This window comes from Pelecanus crispus, chromosome 14 (genome assembly GCF_030463565.1).
Source record: "Pelecanus crispus isolate bPelCri1 chromosome 14, bPelCri1.pri, whole genome shotgun sequence".
Classification (NCBI taxonomy): domain Eukaryota; kingdom Metazoa; phylum Chordata; class Aves; order Pelecaniformes; family Pelecanidae; genus Pelecanus; species Pelecanus crispus.
This window is the reverse complement of record NC_134656.1, coordinates 18,257,926-18,278,532: the sequence shown is the minus strand read 5'-3', so window position 1 is coordinate 18,278,532 and position 20,607 is coordinate 18,257,926. Positions and strand designations below refer to the sequence as shown.

Genomic DNA, 20,607 nt, shown 5'->3' with positions numbered 1-20,607 from the left:
GCGGGGATAACGGGCCTTGCAAAAGCAGAGCTCCATAGGTTGTAAAATAACTTAAAGGAAATGTTGTTGGTGGTTGGTTGGTGGTGTGTAGGGTTTGGTTTTTTTGTTAAGGGATGCAGGTTATGCTTGTGAAAATAAGGTAACTACAAAGTTTTAACACTTTCAGATTAAAGAAGTAGCCCGAATGCTAATTTTACAGTTTAATCCTCTTGTTGAACACTAAAAACACTGAATGGGATGCTTTTATTCTTAGACTGGGTGGAGATAATGTTCCCTTTTTCTGCCCTGTGCTTCATTGCCTTTTCCTTTCAGGGGGAGCTCTGATAATGGTTTGAGGAGACCTGGCCCATTTTAGGCTATAAAGAGTTAGCAGCCTGTGGGTTTCTAAGCAGCTCTGAATTTAGAGGGTTGCTACAAGTAGCTGTTTTGTAAAAACTTAACTTTGTGTTAATACAACAGTAAGCAGTCTGAGCATGGATGGATATTTGTCTCCACTGTAATGTGATGAACACACACATCAGTGTTCTGGAGTATGTTTTTGTGTGCATTTTACTCAATGAAAATTTTTTCCTCCATTCTAGTCCAGTTAGAAGTTCCTGTTGAATCTGACCAAAGTTTCAGTGAGCAAGGATCTCCTGGAAACACATCACGTAGCACAGCGCTCAGTACGGATGTCAGTTTACAGGAAGAAAAAGTTGAAGACGCTGAGTCTTCCTCTGTTACTGTCAGAACTCAAGAACCTTCTGCCACTACAGGTTCAAATTTTGATTTCGTATTTTATATTGATGCATTTCTTAAGACAACTGATGCTGGGTGTTCTGTGCATGTGCAAGTGTCATTAACAAAAAATGTGTGTTCTTGCAACGTTAACCACGGAGGAAAATGCGTATGTTTATTCCTTTGGATTCAGTTTTGGTCTTATGCTTTAGAGATGGACAGCAATCTTCCAAAAAGTGGAAATTGTAATTTTTAAATGACTGGGTGTCATATTTTTAGCATGTGAACAGTGAAATAACAAATGCTTGCTCTCAGGTTATAATTTGATGTTTGTAATTCTGGATTAAGTTGGACTAAATCTTAAAAGATTACGTTCTTCTGTCATTTCTGTGCTGCAGGTATGTGGTAGCATTGATTGGGAATCCTGACTCTGCATTTCTATATCCTTATGTTTTGGCTTCTGTTATACTTAAACCCTAGACTATTTGGAGGTTTCAGTGCAAATTTATGAAATAGTTCAAACATTTCAGTGTCTGTCATAATTATTTATTTATTCTATTTTCTCTTAGCTGGGGAGTGTACTTACCTTGCTTTTTCAAATTAACATTTCCTATACAGATAGTAGACTATGCCAAAACATAGTGCTGTCCTGTGATTATTTCTTGTAACTGTAATACTCGGATCTGCAGCTAATGGGAAACTTGAACTACAAATTCCCTAGTTTATGCTCTGTCAAAGCAGCTTAAAATTAAGTGGAACGGAGCATTTAGCGGGACTTTCAGTTGCTCAGCTTTGCTAGAGTACTCTGTCTGTGCTAGCTTTAATCCTGTTTGGTTATTACAAATTTACCTTCCTGCTTGCACGTGTCCTCTTTCACCAACTCTCATGTAACTATACAAACGGAATGTCCTCTCCCTTTGCCACTGATGTGCTCCTTCAGTGCAGGAAGGAATTTGCCTCTTTTCCTTTGCTCAGGTTTGATGTGTAAATGGTCTTTCACTATTTAATAATTGGAGCTCTTTTGATCTTGTTCTCCTTCCTAACCAGGCTTATGATATATCCACCTGTATTCTAACTATGGTATGCCCAGAGTCTTTTCAGCTGATGTGTGTTGGGGCTGTGCCTTTCGTTCCCTGCGTTCTGGCAGTGAGTTCAGAAGACACAGACTGACGCAGATTCTTTTTGCTAGTCAGGCTGCTGTGTCCTTTTCAGTCTGTAAAGTACTTTGGGGTTTAACTTTTTTTTTTGGTGGGTTGTAAACTGAATATGTAATCTCAAGCTACAATTGCCTTGTTTTATCCCCTTGAATTTGTATAAGATGTGTTAGGGCGAGATGCTGTGTTTTGTAAGGAAGGAAGTAGGGGGAGGAATTCACTTGTGCGTTGGAAATCTATAAGGTAGTATTTCTCAGTTCTGCTTTTTCAGCATTTGGGGAGCATAATTTTGGCAGCAGGTAGGTGGGGCAGGACACCAGTATAAAGCTGGTGTGTAAGTTAACCATTGGGAGTTCAAAAAACTGATCCCTTTGGATATCTTTTGGCATTATTACCACTTCCCTCTGACTTCCTAATGTATATATTGCTGAGCACTTGTAATTTGGGCTTAAGCTGGGGAGAATTTCAGCTGAATGTGTAACACGTGTGGTGTCAGTCACACTGATGTGATGTGCGGGATGTGGACTTCTGAGCTTGCTTGATTGGACACAAGAGGCAAGGCGGTGGGAAGATGGCTTGGTTCACTTACCTACCCAAAGCCTCTGGTATAGCCTGTGCGCTCTTGACGCTGGCACTTCTGTCAGTGCCTGAGCGAGCCGCATTAAAGTTAATTCAGGAATGTGCCCTCGTACTGAATCCTGACCTGAGGTTCAGCACTGTGGTGGTGTCTGAAAATCCACACTTCTGAGCGTGGATTTTGTTTGATTTAATTAAAGCCATCTCATTTAACGTTAGAAATGCACCTGAGTGGACGTCCAGATGTGGCAAGCAGGTGTGTTTATTGGAGAAAACTCTTAAGGATGGGGAATAAGAACTGTACGGGGTCTTTTTGAGTAAATACTGTCACCTGAAATCCAAGTACAAAAATCTACATTTCCATACCTAACCAACATTAAAAATGTTGTTAACGAGTGGTTTGTTGATACGAGAGTTTTAAAATCCATAGATCCTATCATGGATAAATCTTCTGTAGGTAAAAGCGGATTTATGTTTTCCTGTACGTGCTTCCGTCTTACTGGTGGGGTCGTGCCTGTGTACCCCAGCGCCGGACGGGGAGCAGCAGGGCTTGGGCTTCAGCTGGCAGCAGCGCGTGCGCGCGGCAGCGTGACGGAGGCCCCTTGGCATGGCATCCAGAAAGGTCTCGGAAAATAGCCAGTGGCTTCACGCTCCTGGGGGGGCTTGTGAAAGAGTCTGAGCATGCTGTCCTAAAAATGGCTGCTGTTGAAGGCTGAGAGCTGGGTTAACTTATTTTGTGAGTATTTATCAAGGGAAGAGATGGATGTCTCTCCAAATACTAACAACTGTATGCCAAGCAGTTATGTTCTCAGACTGCCACGTATTAAAGAGATTTGGGGTTTGGAAAGGGGAGAAGTACATTGCCAGAGTAGGTGGTGCAGGTGGAAAAAAGAGCTATTTCTTCTGTACAAGATTCCCAAAAAATAAAGCATGGAAGTTAAGGTCAAAGATAACTTCTCAGAATAAGTGCAACATTGCAGCCCAGTACTAACTTTTTTTTACTTATCTGTAGGCTTTAGTTCTAGTCACTTGATGGGAATTAATTTTCTTCCTGTAGCAAAATACTGCAAAACATAATAAAATTAATAACCTTCATTTTCCTCAGTGTGTTGTTTTGGTGTGGGTGAGTGATGCACCTTGGTAGTACTAATTTTAACTTGCATGATGTGTAGGAAGAACGTGATCTTTATAGCATTTGAATATCAGGAGTTTTTAAGGACAAAAGCTCTTTAAAAAGAAGTGTTTTCCCAGTTACTGCTTGGTAGATGATGCAGATTAATAGTAGTTGCAGACATTTGTTACAGCAAATACAATTTGGAGTGTTTGTATGCTTGTTATGTCTTAAAATGTATATGTCTGTAATATGTTCTGAAAGGGCAGTAGAGCATTGCTTGTCAAGACTGACGTTCCTTTTTTAAAATTTTCAGCAGAATTCTGATTAATTACATGTACTAGAGCATGAAAATCTTATTCTGCTGGTTTTTGGCTCCTCTAATGTTTAGGGACCAGAATTGGTGATGAGGATTTAGCTACATCAAGTTGTCTTTCAAAAAACCGGGTGACAGTCTGTTGGCAAGTTTTTGCAGCCAGTTAAAGCTCTGTTTCATATATGTGAAAACAGGCTTAGAAGCACTCTACAGCTGTTCCTGTGGCTTTACTCTTACAAACTGATTTGACTTGAAAGGTGAGCTGCTTTTGCTTTGCATGGATCTGCTACTGTGTTTGTAGTTGTATTTCCCAGAACTCTCTTAAGATTACTTTTTTCATTTGCATAGACATGCATCAGGGATTCCATTTGCCTTATACTTACCACATGTTTTTCTAATTTTGTCACTTTTAGCTTTGGGTTTCAGTTAAGGAGAAGCATGATATCTTTGCATCCAGTTTGAGAGAGCAGCTGTGTATCCTGCAGCTTACCTAGGTAGGCCTTGATTCCTTCAAGGTAGTGTAAAAGTTGTCACTTTAAGCCTAACGTATAGTACGTAAAGAAGTCCATCCTGCCTTGCTTACTTAAAGGTTCTTACACCTTGACACCGCAATCTGGACACAGTATTTCAATTACACAACATACTGGAAATGCTTGGATGCTGTCTGTACCTAAGGTAGTTTGAGAAGAGCAATTAGGCAAGATGTTCTTTGTTTCACAGCTGAGATTATGTCTGCAGTTCAAGAAGGGTAGTGGAAACAAACAAAATAATCTTGACAATAGTACAGATGGAAGCACCAGAGAACATATGTTCATATGTGAGATATGTTCTCACCAGAGAAAATATGTGTTTAGTTTCACAGCAGGTGAAGGAATAATTTGATCTTTGCTTAATATTTCTGTGGAGACCAGGAAATAGAGACTAAAAGTCTAATCAGTTTCAGGCAATCAGGTGCGAAGATCTAATGGCTAGAAACTGCAGCAAGGCCACTTTATTTGGGGAAAAATGCTAAGTGTTATGTGCACTGCTGGCTTTCTGGGATAGCTGTGTTGCAGAAGATGCTTCAGGATGACAGACCTTCAGTCAAGATACTGTGCTGCTGCCAAACATTCCCATCCCAGCAGGAGTCAATTCAAACAGAGTTGGTGGTGGAAAAAAATCTTTTGTGGATTCAGAAGCTTCACACGGTGACATTTTACTGTAAACTTACTGCTAAACGTGATTTTAGCTTAAACCTTGGGTAATGCAGCACAGTGAGAAGTGAGAGAGGTTGCTGGCTGGAATGCTGAAGGGATGGGTTTTTTTCTCTGTAGTGAAAGTTAAAGGAGGCACTGTTTGACCTGGAGTCTCTGTGCTTAATATTGTAATGGCTAATTAAATGCCAGGTGAGGAGGTTTTAATTTTGGTTATAAACATGGAAGAAATAGCAGGCATTACGTCTGTCCTTAACTTTCCTCTGTACTCAGAGAAAACACCCACCAGGCTCCTCTGAAAAGGCAAGTGCCTGAAAATCTGAAGCTAACAGGGCAAACCTTTCCCTCCATAGAAACCAGTTTTAATACTGTGTGTTGTGATCAAAAACTGTATACATGTGTAAGGATGGAAGTTCCCCCCTTTAGGTGTTGGTGTAACGGGTCCGCTTCTGAGCGTCTGGCTGGGAGCCAGGCTCTGCAGAGGCTCTCCTGGGTGCTGAGGTTGGGCATCCGCTTCCTGCTGTGCCCTGCGAGCAGGGACTTCGATTGTGTTGCTTGTGAAGAAGGAAAATGCCCCCAAATGTGGTGGCGATGGTAATAATTTAAACTTTGTTTGAAACTGTGTAGGATTGTCTGGTTTTATGACACCGGATAGATTCCTTTTGCACGTTGCAGTAAGTTTTTTGTCTTCTTTCCTTCCCCTTACCCTGTGGCTTTGTTACCTCTTCTTCTAAATTTCAGCTAACATGATCCTGTGCTCTTCTTCTGACCTGTAGCTGATCAGTTAGAAGCCATTCCCTGTATCTTCTCAAGAATTTGTCCATCTCAGTGGAGGGGAAGTGCTCTGAGCTTGGATACAGGGCCTCATCATGACAGTTGTGTGATGGTATAATAGTTTCCCTTGTCGTCTTTGTAATATTTTTTTGGCTAAATCTTTGGACCCTATTACCAGTTAAGTTTTCCCATCTTCATGTTAGTTACTAAATAGAAACAAGTTCTCTTTCATTGTCCTGAATGCTGGGTTTTAGCTTTGTAGTCAAGAGAACCTTGCTGTACTTGCTTTCACTAAGCCCACAGGCCATTTCACTGACCATTTCTGAAATATTTTTCATTCTTTACACATGCAACTTCTGATGGTGTATAGTATATTTTGATTTTGGTATTGGCAAACTTTGCCATTCTGCAAGTGTGATCCAGTTGTCTGGCTTTGTTGCAATCTTACTACCATAAGTGCTTGAAGCAGCATCCCTGTCAGGATGTTCTTAATATGGCTATGCCAAATCTCTTTTCTCCTTGTCATTAACTTTGTGCAACACCCAAAAGCAATGTCTTCATTTCTACTATTTTCTTCTCAAAATTAACTGAATATTCTGTCTTTTAACCGGTCTGATGGGCGTATGACTTCTTAATCCTTCTCTGTACATCAGCCTCCATAGTACCATTATTTGTTTTTTCTCTATGAATGACTTCAAATTTTGTTTCTTTGTCATAAAACAGTACTTAAAAACGGAGTATGCTTCAGATACAGCTATCTAGGATGCTTTTCTTCACTATGACATAACCTTTAAGTATGCAGCTCAGCAACAATCACCATTTTTGTTGCTACATGCTAAAAATTTCTGAACAGGCTGTCCTGTGTTCTTACACCAAGATCGTGCTGACACTACCTTTAACACTCCCCATCGTATGTGTTCTGCATATGTGCACTTGTGGAAAGCCTTACTCTTTCTGCACTTACTCTTGTTTGTAATGTTTCTGGGTCCTTTTGTGTTCCTTGTTTTCAACTACTTCTAATGTAATGTCTTAATTTTCATTCATGTGCTTCACACCTTCAGTTTTGCGTCACTGTTGCTAGGTCTGGGTCTCAGCTTCAAACACTTCTTCTTTCTTAATCCTCCAAATTTGAAAATACTTGTAAATATGGGAATTATTTTAGTGCTGGCAAAACAACTGGAAAAATTATATTTGGAAGCTGTTTTGTAAAAATTATACCTCTTTTCCATTGTCCTCCTAGTTGGTGAGGGATTTTTTGTTGCTCTGCACGTATTAGTGATGGATAATTGCCTGGATCTCTTTATATCTGTGCGTTTCCAAATTTCTATGTTTCCTCTGTTGTATTTGGTACAGGTACTGGTGACAGTAATCTGATTTACTCTTAGTTCATAATGTTTTTCTTGTGTATTTCTTAGCAAAAAATATGAATTAAAAGTTTCTGAAATGCTGGAAGAAGAAATGGGAATTTACAAAGTCAAGTTTAGGTATAGCCCTGGGTTGCACAGCAAGTGCTCTGTAAAACAGATGCCTTAAAACATTCTGCCGTTTGAGCCTGAAGACTTCCCTTGCTTTGAGAAACTAAATAACTATAGCTCATAGGGAACACGTTTTAACAGATGCAAGCAGTTTTCCTTTTTCCTAGTTTCAGTTTTTTCATGGCTGCTTGAAAATTGAAATAAATTTCAATTTCACTTGAAAAATGTAGTTCTGACATACTGCTTTCATTGTTCTTGGAAGTAACCAGACTTTGGTGGTAGGACCAGGCATCCAGAAAGTAGGTAGCAAAATAGTTATAAGCAAAGAAGCAAACTGTTTTCCTCGGAAAGTGCTTTCACCAAAGGTGTGAACAGTTATAAACAATTAAATAAATACTTGAGAGAACATAATCTTCAGTCTTCTGACTAAAATACACAATCTCTGTGTAATTGAGTTTCATATCTATAGTAGCACTATATACAGTGATACTAGCTGTTGGGCAGGGAACTCATGGAAGCAAAATGTTTCTGAGAGTAACTCATTCATAAAAACACTGGTGTCATGACAACCAATTTTTAAGAGCACAGTAGGGCAGAATTTTCCATTAAAAGCTATTGATCTTAAAGGCAGATACAGCATTAAAATTTCATTTTTAGCATTCCATAGTTAACATCTTTGAATGTGTGCCCATTTCTTAACTTTTGTTGTTAAGTTTAGGAAGCTATTTGGTAAATATAGCAAATGCATGGGGGAATTTATCTGTTTTGTTCTTACAGTAACAAAACCTTGTAGGAGAGCAGATTTTCTTGCATCAAAAAAAGCTGCAACTGTTGATCAAGATCACAAGTTTAGATGCAAGTTCTTGGACTGTTCAAAATCCTTCCGCAAAGCCAAGTTATTGCATTATCACATGAAATACTTGCATGGAGTGGAGAAGGCTGCAGAATCACAACAGAACCCTGTAAAAAGAAATATTCAAACCAGAGCTTCTTTGGCTTCTGAAAAAGCTAATCAAGAAAGGTCAAAAAGAGGACGGACCGCAGCTGGTTCACTGTGTAAGTATGTTGCTGATCTCTTCCCTTTTTTGTTTGTTTGTTTTTAAATAAACAGTAGCAAGCAGGAAAAAGTAGAAATTGATTTTCTTGTGGGCCAAAGGAGTCTCTTTAGGGTTCTATCTTAGCATGTTTCTTCGTGGAAAAGCAGCATAATATGTGTAAATGCTATGTTTTAGAGAAGATAAAACTGAAGAAATTCCCTCATCTAGAAATATAGACCGTGTTCTGTAATGAACTGACTGCACAGCTTCTCCCTTTTGTAACAATTCACTTGAGTATTAAACCTATCTTCTTTTTTCAGAACTACAATTCCCTGAGCTTCTGATCTTCCCCCTCACCGCCCCCCCCCCCCCCCCCCCCCCCAGCTTGACCAATACCTAAATAGTATTTTTCAAATACTTTTTGTCCTTTTCTGTATTAAGGAAACAGTCTGAGTAACTCCAGTTCTCTCCTATTTCTTACTTGGTCTTTACACCTCATGGTCTGACTTCTGCAAGAGTGCGCTTAGCTAGAAATCTGGTACCAGTTTCTGCAGTATTTACAGTTCTCATTGCTGGACCTGTGGGAAGAAAAGTCCTAGTATTTAACAAATGCAGTTGCTACAGCTGTACTTGAAAAAGATCCTCACACAACTGGTGGGTAGGCATAAAAACTTAATGGTTAGGAAAAAAAGAAATTCTGAAGTTATAACTGCTTTGCAGTCTTCAGAATCATGCTAACTTCTGCTTCACTGACTCGTTCTCTGAAGCGCTTTCTTCCTAGTGTCTTGCATAGCACTGGAGTGGCAATCTAGGCCCAGCTGTGAACTGCAGTGGTGGTGATGACCTATCCAAACTTCGTTCTGGTGGACTGACTTCTCTTTCTACTGCAGGTCCATAAAAATTGGCATCTCTTTTGTCTTCTGATTGAGTCTGGTTTATAAAATCCAGCTTTCTCTTTGCTGAATTCCCTGGTGTTTTTTGTGTTTCTACTTGATCTTTCGTTAATATTCTGTTTAAGAATTTCAAAGTCTTGCAAATTGTTGACTGAGCTACAGCTCACTACAGCAGAATATATCTAGCCTTACTTTGCTTTATGTCTGCTTTTCCTAATGTATCCAGCAAACATTTTTTCATTTGAGGTGCTACTGCCTGTTCCTAATAAGATAAGTGCAACTTAACGCACTGCTCATATATGTAAGCTTCTATAAACCAAATACTCCTGTAACTTTAAATAATGCAAAGGCATAACGTCTGGTTAAGAGGAAGATTTTTCTTTAAACGCTTTAGGATGTGCCAACTTGTGTATTATGCTTTGCATGCGGCTTAAATGAAACCGAAGTACTGCCTTGAGAAACGCAACCGAGACAAGCGCTTTATGAAGAATAGCCGCTAACAACTGCATAGTGATCAAAATAGGCTTCTTGCAAGTCATGTGCTTTTCCATAAACAGACTTCTATTCTGCTTTTTGTAACAGCATAATTCTTTTGGTTTGAGAAGTTGTTTCCTGTGATTGTCTTGAATGAACTGAGTAGTGACTCAAGATCTTGACCCTTTCATTTATCCTTTCCCCCAAGTGCACACAGTTGGCTTGATGTCATCATCTTGGCTGCACTGGCAGGTAATTCTTTATGGTGTTGAGTTGTAACCATATTTGCTTATTTTAAGCCCCCACCTCTTGCATTCCCCACTTGTGGGTGGCCACTTTTAACCTGGATTGTTTCAGTCATGTGCTTCATAGCATATCCCTGCAAACAGCCCCTGGGTTGTGCTGGCAGCTGTTGAACCGTGCATTGAGGTGGAAGGCGGACTGTCAAGTTTTCAAGCCTGCTGTTGTGGAGCTACAGCAAGGTTTTTCTTGATGAGGAAAAGTAATGTCATATATCAATTACATGTCTGATATTAAGTGCCATTTGGTTTTTAGCTCAGTGTGTTCTTAATTCTTCTAATTTTTGGTGTGGGGGTACCACACATTCTAAAGTAGAGTTAGTTAATGGGGTTTATGAGCTCATACTGTTGCATTTTGTGTTCTGTTCTCCTGTCTTTTTGCAAGCATCTCCTTTGTTCTTAATGGCATGTATAGGAAGACAGCCTGCTAAGCAAGACTTTCTCCATCTCTGCTGAACACTTATGTCACCTCTTTAAAAGGCTTTTCAGGATGTACTGCTTAATGAGTGAAGGCTTTTGAATACATAATTAAGTACGGTACATGGTGGATTTACTTTTCATCTTTACAATCTTTTTGTGAGCAAAAATTCTGTTCAAAGTGAATATATGTAAATCATTTTACCTTTTGGTACAAATGTCCTTTCCTTATACTTCACTATATGAGAGCAGGTTTAGTGCTTAACAAAAGGTGGCAATTTCTAACAGATAAGACTTTAGAAATCATGAGTCTTGTTATTCCACAAGCTTGGAGATACTCCTGCTTTAGAAGCTTTATTGCATTTAAGTCCTTATCTCACAGGTTTTGTTTTGGAGTTCTGGGATGTCTTACTGTTTCTGCTACACATTAAATTATAAATAAATAAATGTTGGTGTGGACTGCTGGCTGGATTTAAAGTGAACATACTTGCTGTTCCTCAAACAGTAAGTAAAATTTCCTAGGAAATTATGTGATACTTACTACAGTAGGAAAACCTTTTCCTTGTAGTGCTTAAAATTTAGAATTTCAACACGGAAAAGAAGATGAATGTAAGTGGTCTTCAGTGACCATGTTGTGGGAAGCAGGAAGGAACAATTTAAGTATAATTACTTTGCACTAAAGTGGAGACTCTGAAATTCAGTATCTGAAATGTAAACTGTGCCACTTGGCATTGGCTTAAAAACTTGAGCGTTACGATGAAACAACTCTTCGCCCAGCCCATGTTATAATGCTTACCTCCATGAGTATTGCTGCTATTTGGTCTTTACTGAAGGAATTGTCCTTATAGGGAATAAGGCAGCTGATTTTTGTGTCCCCCTGGAGTATAGGAGATGCAGGCATTTCTGCCCTCAGCTCTTAGGTTGTGTTGCACTGCTGCAGGTGCATTATAGAGCCACCTGCAGCCAGTCTGTTCAAGAGAAGAATCAAGACCCGCACAAATGTATGCGGATGCGTAAGCTTAAAACAAGCTTTTTGAGCATAGGTTGCAGGTGCCTTCTCAAAGTCTGTCTTGCAGGAGAGAGTTGCTTAAGCTTTTGACAGTTCAAATTGAGATGTTCCATCAAATTTATCACTTGAAAATTGGATGTGGTATAGCATCTGTTAAAATTTTTGTCAGCTAGTTACTTGCCGATTGCTGTAATAAAAAAAGGAGTAGAACCACATTACACATTCATATGCATTAATCTTAAGATAGGCTTTTTTCTTTGTGGTCCCTTCTCTCTCTGCACAATCACTTGGTTTACTGTTGAAGTATGTCATCCCATACTGTGACTTGTGCCCTGTGAACACTTACTGCAAGCAACTTCCTTGGAAGATGTCAGTTTTCTCTTTCGGATATGTCTGTCTGTCCATGTTGGTTTTTGTGAAGTGCCTGCAAAAGGTTATTTTTAATAAAGTTTGTTTTTTCCTGACCTAGACCACTCCAAGGGCATGAGGCATGGAATAGCTGAATTTCATTCTTTGCACCTGCAGCTCATAATTTTAACACCTGAAGTCTGTGTGTCTCTTGAGTTTGAGTCTTTCTGAATTGTGGCTTGCTTTTTTTTTTAGTTAAAACTTTTCATTTGGAGGTTCAACAAAATTTAATTCATGCCCTTGTGTTGAACAATCTGAAATCTGAAAGTCAACTTGTGCCAGACTTCAGTGCTTGCACAGCTGATGCACCTCACCTCAGACCTTGGAGAGGGTCCATACTTGATAGGTACTGAAGATTTGTCAGGAAATTCTAACCTCATTAGATATGAACAAGTAGGAGAGTTGATAAGTGTGTGCAAGGAAATGCCATCAAAACCTTCACTAAGGTGGCTGTTGTGCTCTTAATAACCACTTAGTAGTGCTGACAGACGTGATACTGCCCTCAGCACAACTGTCATACTGGCAGGGACCTCATCGCTTGATACCCTTATGCTCCCAGGACGTAGTTCAGCTCCCCTGAGGAGTCTTGCTCTAACGGAAGTTAAACCTGGTTTTTAGACTTTAAAAATGCTGTACAGTATTAGGCTGCGGTTTTGGTATGTGGGTATATAATGGCAGTCTGAGCCTGGCAAGTTGCTGCCAGTCTTGGCTCTGCTGTTCTCCTTGCCATGAGGAAGAGAAGGCAGTGGACCTGCGATTTGTAGTTCAGAGACTGTAGAAAATTTGTCCCTACTGAGGGGTCCATAAAAGGTACTTCAAGAAAATGCATTTTGTCAGTAGGTTTAAATTTTTGTGTATGACCTCATTGTTACAGAAAATTCTGTCTGCTCAAAGTTAGTTACAGTATGCCATGTTAATGCACAAGTGTATTAATGCCAGGAATACACATAAAGAAAAAAGGGGTCTCGTCTTTACTCATGTTACTGATGAGACCCTAACCATGCATGCGTAGGGAAAAGCAACAGCTTAAACATAAAGGCATCGAGTTGTCAACTGATAGCCGTTAACATGAACCTCTGGCATGTGGCTTAGGGGTTCTCAGGGTGATCCTTTGGGGGGGTTTCCTGTTTCCTCTGAATATTGGCTGATGGCTGCCTCTTTGCTAGGTGGTGGAATGTGCATGGGTGACCTACAAACACAGGGTTTCTCGGTGGAGTAGGTGAAGATCTGCATGAACACCTTCTGTTTTCTGCAGCATTGCTGATCCGCTTTGTGGTTTATCCTGAGATACTGCATTTAGTTTGTGGAGGAACGCTTTGTGAAATACTTGAGCTGTAAGCCAAGATGATATGTGGCATTTCAGTTCTTGACAGTATCAGTGGGTATTCTCAGCAAATGATCTTACAGCTGTGGATGGTAAATATTGTCTAATTCCTAACGCTTGGGAATTCAGTTTCTTTGCTTCCTGTGAAGGCTGAATTACCTTCTTAACTGAGATCTGACGTCTCTTGTGTTCATCGGACAGAAAGCTATTGCCTTGTCTGTCACTGAGTTTTGACGTGCTTCAGTATCTGTTCTCTTAAGGCTCTGTCCTTGTGGTTTCCAGATGATTGAGGAGGTTTCGTATCTCGGGTCCGTATTTGTCGGTTTCTAAGATACTTCACTGCTGCTGGATCAGCTCTTTATATGGAAGAGGATTCTTCTCCCAGGCTTAGAGAAGAGAGGCCTGAAAGAACTCTATGGAAGAAGGCTGTGGGCAGTTAATCACCAAGCCCCTTCATCTCCATTTTTTTATGAATGTTATATCTTCTTCCTGTTAGTAGTATTGTATAGCTTTTTCCATTGTAATTTTGGGGTTCCCTGAGATGGTAAATATTTTTGGAACTTAATGGAGAATGGTAGACAATCAGGAAAGCTCAAGAAAGGCTTGTTTACGTGACTAATGTTGTACTGCTACAGTTTGCATTTCAGAAAGTTTGTTATGACACTGTTCCCAGACAGGTTATAAAATACCTTAATGTTATTTTTAGCTACCATGTACCACGGAAAAAAGTTTTGTCTATCTGAACTGATGATGTCTTGTTCAACCCACTAATCATGGAAATCCTCAGATGAGCAAATTGTTAGCAAGAAGTCCTACAAAAATAGGCCTCTATTTAAAACAAACAAACAAAACCCCACAAACAAACAAAACCAAAAAAAACCCCAACAAACAAACAAAAACCACCACCACCACCCCCTTTAATCCTCATTCCTTCAAGAGAAGTTAGTCCTGCTGAAAATGGAAGGCCGTACACATACTGCAGTATCTTACCATACTGAGGTATCATATATGTTTGTATACTGAGGTATCTTACCAAGGAGTATCTTCTGGTTTTAATAATTCTTTGTGGACAAAACATGCCACTTCCTACAGTCTTGCAGCTCTTGAGGTAAATAAGCACCCAGGGAAAGGCAACCATGAGTTGCCTGACTGGGCAGAAGGTTGCCTTTTTGAGAGAGTCTTGTGTGGAAATTTGGGGGTTGGTCTAATTTCTGTCTTCTGTTGTGGCTGCTCTAAAGCACTGTAGCAGGGTGAGTAGAAAGTAACCATTTGGTTACAGAAATAGTTATGAACAGCTCCTTTTCTTTTTTCCCCTTCAAGTTCTAATGCAACTTCAGAGTGAGAGGACCACGGAAAAAGTCATCTGGTGGCCTTTAGATTTCTGGATCTTGGAGTTTCTTTTGCCTGAAGAGATCTACTTGATTCTGGAAGTTCCGTAACGACATGTCTGAATGTGCCTTGTTATAGCTTCAACTTGAAATGTTGGTCAGGGCAGAGTACTTGTTCCCATTTTTTTCTCCTAAGTATGTTGTCTTGGACTCTTTTCCTTCTGTTTTCAGTCATTTTCAGGTACTGCTCACAATTATTTAGTTAGAGGTGTCCAAGTGAAACTCCAGCTGGCATGGAAGTCTTCAGACAAGAAGGAAGTTGCCTTTCATACCCACTGAACTTTTGAGATGCTTATGATGATAGAATTGGATGTTCTTTATGAAAGTCAGCAAGCTGTCACCTTGGCTACTGGGTCTCCTTGACCAAGATACTTGATGTCATACTCCAACATGGCAACGTACTTGTCATGCAGTGCCACGCAGCCTTAGCTTTTATCAGCTTCACTTCTCCCTTCATGTGTCCTGGAGTCTTTCGGTAGGAGTTGCTAGCTGTGGTTAGGAAGATGAGAACTATTTGACTTGATTTAAATAGTAAATGGAATCTCAGGTGAAGCCATGTCTGTATCTTGTGACTTTTGTGAATTTTAGGCAGTGATCCTGAATTCTTGCATCTCGCTCTCACTTGAAACAGCATTGTTTCAGTGGTATGTATTTAAAAACTGCCCTTCCTTAGATGCGCAGAGCTTCTCTATGCCACTTCTGTATGCCTCATTACAAAGCACACTTTGGAGAACAGGCTGTGGTTCCTCTAATTAAATCAACAGGGCCCCTTTTCTTTTTTTCTTAAAGAAACTAATAATAAAAATTACCTGACCCATATCTCTCCCAAACTGAACTGTTTCTCTTTCCATGTTCATCCAAAGCTGCAGTATTTCTGGAAGAGCAGAGCTTTGGGGAATGCATTTGCATCTACTCTTTCTTTTTGGGGAGGGGGGGACGACACAAAAAACCCCAAACCAACAAAAGCTTTACAGGTTTTAGCCTTTAAATCAGCTTCTGTTTAAAAGCTTTTCTGTGGTCAAGTTGCTGGGGTTGTGAGTTGAGCAGTCAGTCTGATCAGAAATGCTCCACACGGACAACAGAGCTGCTGCTGGTGAAGTAGACTTACATTTTGAAAGTATTTAAAGCTTGGACTTCATCTTTATTCTCTTTGTAGATGGTCCTCTACACATAGCCCTAAGGAGTACCCCATATAGAGATGAAAAAATAGAAAAGAGAAGAACTTCAACTCCTGTAAGTGCATTAAATAGTCACCGACATTCTGTTAGAGACCAAACCAAGAACCACATAGTGAGATCACTGCGGAAGCCTCAAGAAAAAGAAAAAGTTGAAAATGGTATGCCTCTTTAGTTTAACATGGAAAAGTTAAACTTGGAAAAGTCTTGGAAAAGTTTTAAGCATTGTAAGGAACTGATAATATTCACAGAAAGTATTCTGTAGACCTTCTTTTAGAGAGTTTAATTTTTTATGAATGTACAGTTTAAAACGTAAGTGGTGTTTTTTCAGTTTCTTTGCAGTAGTTTCAAATGAAGAATCAATATAGGGAATTTTATAAGTTTTCTTGCTGTACGCATTGGGCTTTAATCGGTGTGTAATATTTTTGAGATGTAAAAAGTACTAAAGTATTTAAGGGCATGAAAAGATTCTTGCTTATTTTTTGCTTGTTTGATACATGTGTCTTAATTCTGTTAAATTCTTGGTTGTCCAAAGCATTAAATACTTTAATCCTGAACTTGTTGAGATGCCTAAACTTAATAAAGAAAAAAAGAAAAGGGGGGTGGGGTGGGGCAGGGCAGGATGACCTAGTGTGTTCTTTCGTAGTGTTTTTTTTAATAGCATTTGACTACTTCTGCTGGTCAGCATTCCTTGCCACTAGACATCTCTGAACAACTTTACTTCACGACCTTGACTGTTCCGTAGTATAGCATAAACCCTGTTTATACTGGAATCTGCTATAATATAGGTGGGTAACAGCCATACAGGGGGTGGTGGGTGTATATATACACACACATATATAAATAATATATTTTAAAATATATTTTTATATATACATAGATAATATATTAATAATTTCCAGCATACTTCCAGATTTACTATATCACCACCTTCCTTCAGGTACATGGTGAGAATGAGTCACAGTGAGGAAAACAAACAAACAAAAAAAACAAATCTGTGCTTGGACTAATCTACCTGTAACAGGTGATCTTTGTTCTGGAGAAGACACATCTCTGTCTTGAGAAGATCACCTTACTTGCTGTCACTGTATTGCTCTGTTGGTCGTAGTAGTCAGTCAGTACTCACCACCTCTAGTTACTCTTGGGTATCCTTTGCTGCCTTCCCTTGTTGGAAGGTCTGAATGAGATTCATTATTGTCTCTTCATTGGGCTGACTCAGTGGGACATTCCTTATTTGAGAGTATGGCATACAGAGATTAGAATAAACCTCACAGTGGTGTGGAGGATGTGACTGAGTACTCATCCTGGTCCTGATTGGCGTCTCTGCTGTTCAAGGAAATTGAGAGGACTTAGGTCTCTTTATTATTGCCAAAAAATCTTTTTTAAAAATGTGTTGGTTATGTGATGAATTCTTATGATTATATAAGGTGGTTTACCTTTCTCTTTGATCACAGGAATCTGTGAGGATGCTCCTAACCTAGGTAGCCTCCTTATCTGGCCTTTTTTCAGTGAGAATTCATTAGACTTCACTGTGCTTTCAAGAAACAACTTGAGACAAAAAGATTCTTCAATAAAGGGCTTTTGGAAGGTCCCTTTTAGAATACGCATTCTTTGCAGATTTTTTTTTTTTTAAGAAAAAAATAATTGTGCATTAACTGTGTTGTGCAGTTAAGAAGATAGCTGTACACAGAAATTTGCAAATCCTTGGATTTTTTTCAGCAAGCTCCAGGGGAAGAGGTGTGGAACAAAGTGACAATTTTTTGTCATATTTATCACAGATAAGTTGATATCCAGTCTTGGATATCTTAAAAAAAATCAGACGATCTGACCATGCAAATTTCAGTTCCCACGTGAAAAGATGCAATTTTTTCTTACCTGTGTTGGCCTCAGTTATTCCCTCTTTGCCCTCATGGAAGAATAAAATGGCAGAAGTTACTTGCATCCCTGTGTATGAGCAAGGAGAAGGAAATGGTACCCAGAGGATCCTGACCACTGGAGGACTAGGAGATGAGGACAGAGGAAGGAAGGAGGTTGGAAGCTCTGTGCTGAGACTTAAATATGAACCCCCCCCCCCTTTTTTTTTAACCCCCCTCAATAAATGGTAATGTAGGGGGGATGAAGTTTGTCTTTTGTGCTGCCAGTCTTATTCCCTTTGAAGGACATGTAGTTGGTATGGCAGGCTGCCATCAGTGTCAGCAGTTTATGTGGCTGCTGGCAATGCGCAGTTTTAGCGGCCATCACTAATGACGTGCCAAAAGAGGAGCGTAAGTGGCAAAGTAGCAGGAGATGTTCAAGGACTAAGAGGATGGAGGGAGAGAGAGATCTGAAGACTCTCATGAGGAGAAGCTAGTAAGCATGTCTCCTGCCTGCTCATCACAGCTGGTAAAACGTGACTGGGATTTCCAGTTTCTCAGCGAGCTGTTTGTACCATAAATACGTAGCCTTAGATTGTGAATTGGGGAGTTCACTGTTAGCACGTAGGAAAGAGGTTAGCATAATACACTGGTATTGCTGGTTTGCTTCATGAGTGGTTACAGACCACCCGGGGTTCTTAAATGTTTTGTGTAGGAGAAGATTTCTTACAGTATAGAGTGTCTTTAGGTGCTTATTCTGATATCGATAATCAGAAATTGAAATAGGTTTGTAAATGAGACAGTAAGTGGCTTAATCAGCTAAGCACTCTGAGAGCAGAGCCCTTTTGAGATGCAAGGTGTCCTTCCATAATAGATTTTATGGTTGCACCTATAGTTTCAGCTGAGTCAGGATAGTTTACTTAAGGAACTGTCTTAAGTATCTAGAAATTCTGCTGCAGAGACCTAAATATGAAAGACAGGAAATGTAAACAAATGCTAGGATATGGAAAGCAAGGGTTTGCACACTACCTTGCAGCAGGGTTATACTTCATGGCAAGCGCTCCGGAAGCATGATTTGAGGATGGACTTGATTGAAAGACATCACCTAATCATTCAAAAATTACAGTGTTGGGGGTTTTTTTTATTCCCATAAAAATAGGATGGAGAACAGATGACGAGAGAATAGCAGTTAAAGCCAACTGAACCAGTTGTTACTCCATTTTCAATGAAAACAAAAGTATTTGACTGAGGGGCTGTACTGGAGTTTGGGGGTTGCGGGTTTGTTCTTGTCAGACTTCTGTCACAATGCTACTGAAATGTTCAGGCACAATAATTTAGAAAATGGATATAAGAAATCCCCCAATATTTTCTTTTTTAATAATCTCTGAAGCATATAAGTAGTAAATGGACATTGGTGTACAGTTGATTTCTCACACATGCTATTGTAATTTTGTTGTGGGACAATCAAATTAGAACTTAAACCAGACCATTCCAATTATGAGAGCTGGGAATTCTTACAAATAAGTTTTCTTCTTTTTTGCAGTGAAATGGCCCTGATTGTCCGTAGAAACTGTGGAGGTCTCTAAGAAAACTAATAAGTAGAATAGGTCTGTATATATCTTAAAAATTAAATCAGAATGTTGTCTAATTTCAGCTGTTAAAGAACACGAGAAGAACAAAGAAAGAAAATCCAAAGACTGTGGAAGGTCCAAGTCAAAGAAAAAGAAAAAAAAGAAAAAGAGAACTAAGTCTGGTAATGCTCTTTTTTCTTCTGTAGAGGAAAACAGCTTCATTATTTTATTTTGCCTGTTACCCAGTTCCACGCTCTTAAGAGCAGGCATTGCAGATAAGACTGCTTTCTTCATTAATCTATTAGTTCTGATTTTATTAAGTGTTTAATATTAAATTGTGTGGCAAGATACTTTATTTCCTGGTTGAGGTGCATCATTATGCTGGGTGATGGCTTATAACAGTGCTTGTATTGGCATAGAGTAAATCTAACTCCAAAATGGATACGCCAGTCTTCAAGTCTGTCTTTCATTAGCAAGTGTGCTTGTATCCAAGTTAAAGAGGGTGCAGGATCCCCTTGATTTGTTACAAAATACCCCATGTACCAGAGGTTCTCAGATACATGAATTAGTCTGGGGGCTCCTGTATGAATGCTGGAGTTTGGAAATGTCGATGGGTCCTCTTTTTCTGCTGTTAACCTTGGTATTTCTTACATGTTCACTTAGTATGGGATTTCAGAGGCTGTGGCAATGAGCTCTATTAAACCTGTCGCATCCTAAATTTTTTTCCTAAAGGGTAAATCTCTCCTCTCCTGGAGAGATAAAGTAAAAGCCTGATTTAAGTCAGTACTCACGCTGTGTCCTGTCTTGTCTCATAACGTGCCATTCCACCTACGTTAATAGTGTTGTAGTAGGAATATGTCTTCTCTGTTGATTCCATCTACAGAGGCTTGGGAATGCTTTCCTCGGGCCACTTTACACTTTGAACTTCATATGTAGGCCCAGGTGTTGCTGGTGATTGGATTCTTCACTTCTGAAAATCGCAATTGATTCTGAAAGATTTCTCAAGTGAATTGTTTGCAGATAAAACATGGCAGCTTTCTCTGCCATTGATGGATGTCTAGGATCGTTAATGCAGCACGCTTCAATCTGGCATGCGTAATTTGTTGAACTGGAGGAGTTTCCGAGACGGGAACGAAAATACCTTATCTTTTTGTTTGCTGGCATGAAAAAATAGGGCAAGCTGTCATGAGAGAGTAGAGGGGAAGAAAGAACCACAGGCAGACTGACTCAGAATTGTACTGAAAGAAATCGGTTTAGTGATTCTGATTATATGGTGTCCTCAAATATAATGATAATATGCAAAGCATAATTTGTAAACTTAATGCATAATTTGTAAACTTAATGCAATAGTTGCACAAACAGTACCCACAAACTGCTTTTGGAAACCCAAGGGTAGATGGAAATGTTGGTTGCCTTTTTTGATGTTGCCCTTGTGGTTCTTCA

General features: G+C 39.6%; 1 protein-coding gene across 2 annotated transcripts in view; it reads left to right on the top strand.

Moving 5' to 3' along the window:
* The window catches only part of PHF20 (PHD finger protein 20), a 71,334-nt gene that overhangs the window by 27,752 nt on the left and 22,975 nt on the right, over positions 1 to 20,607 (top strand). For both annotated transcript variants that reach the window (XM_075721014.1, XM_075721015.1), the window contains 4 exons: positions 582 to 755; positions 8,094 to 8,372; positions 15,722 to 15,901; positions 19,248 to 19,346. In XM_075721014.1, the coding sequence (XP_075577129.1) occupies positions 582 to 755; positions 8,094 to 8,372; positions 15,722 to 15,901; positions 19,248 to 19,346 (732 nt within the window). The remainder of the gene's footprint in view (positions 1 to 581; positions 756 to 8,093; positions 8,373 to 15,721; positions 15,902 to 19,247; positions 19,347 to 20,607) is intronic.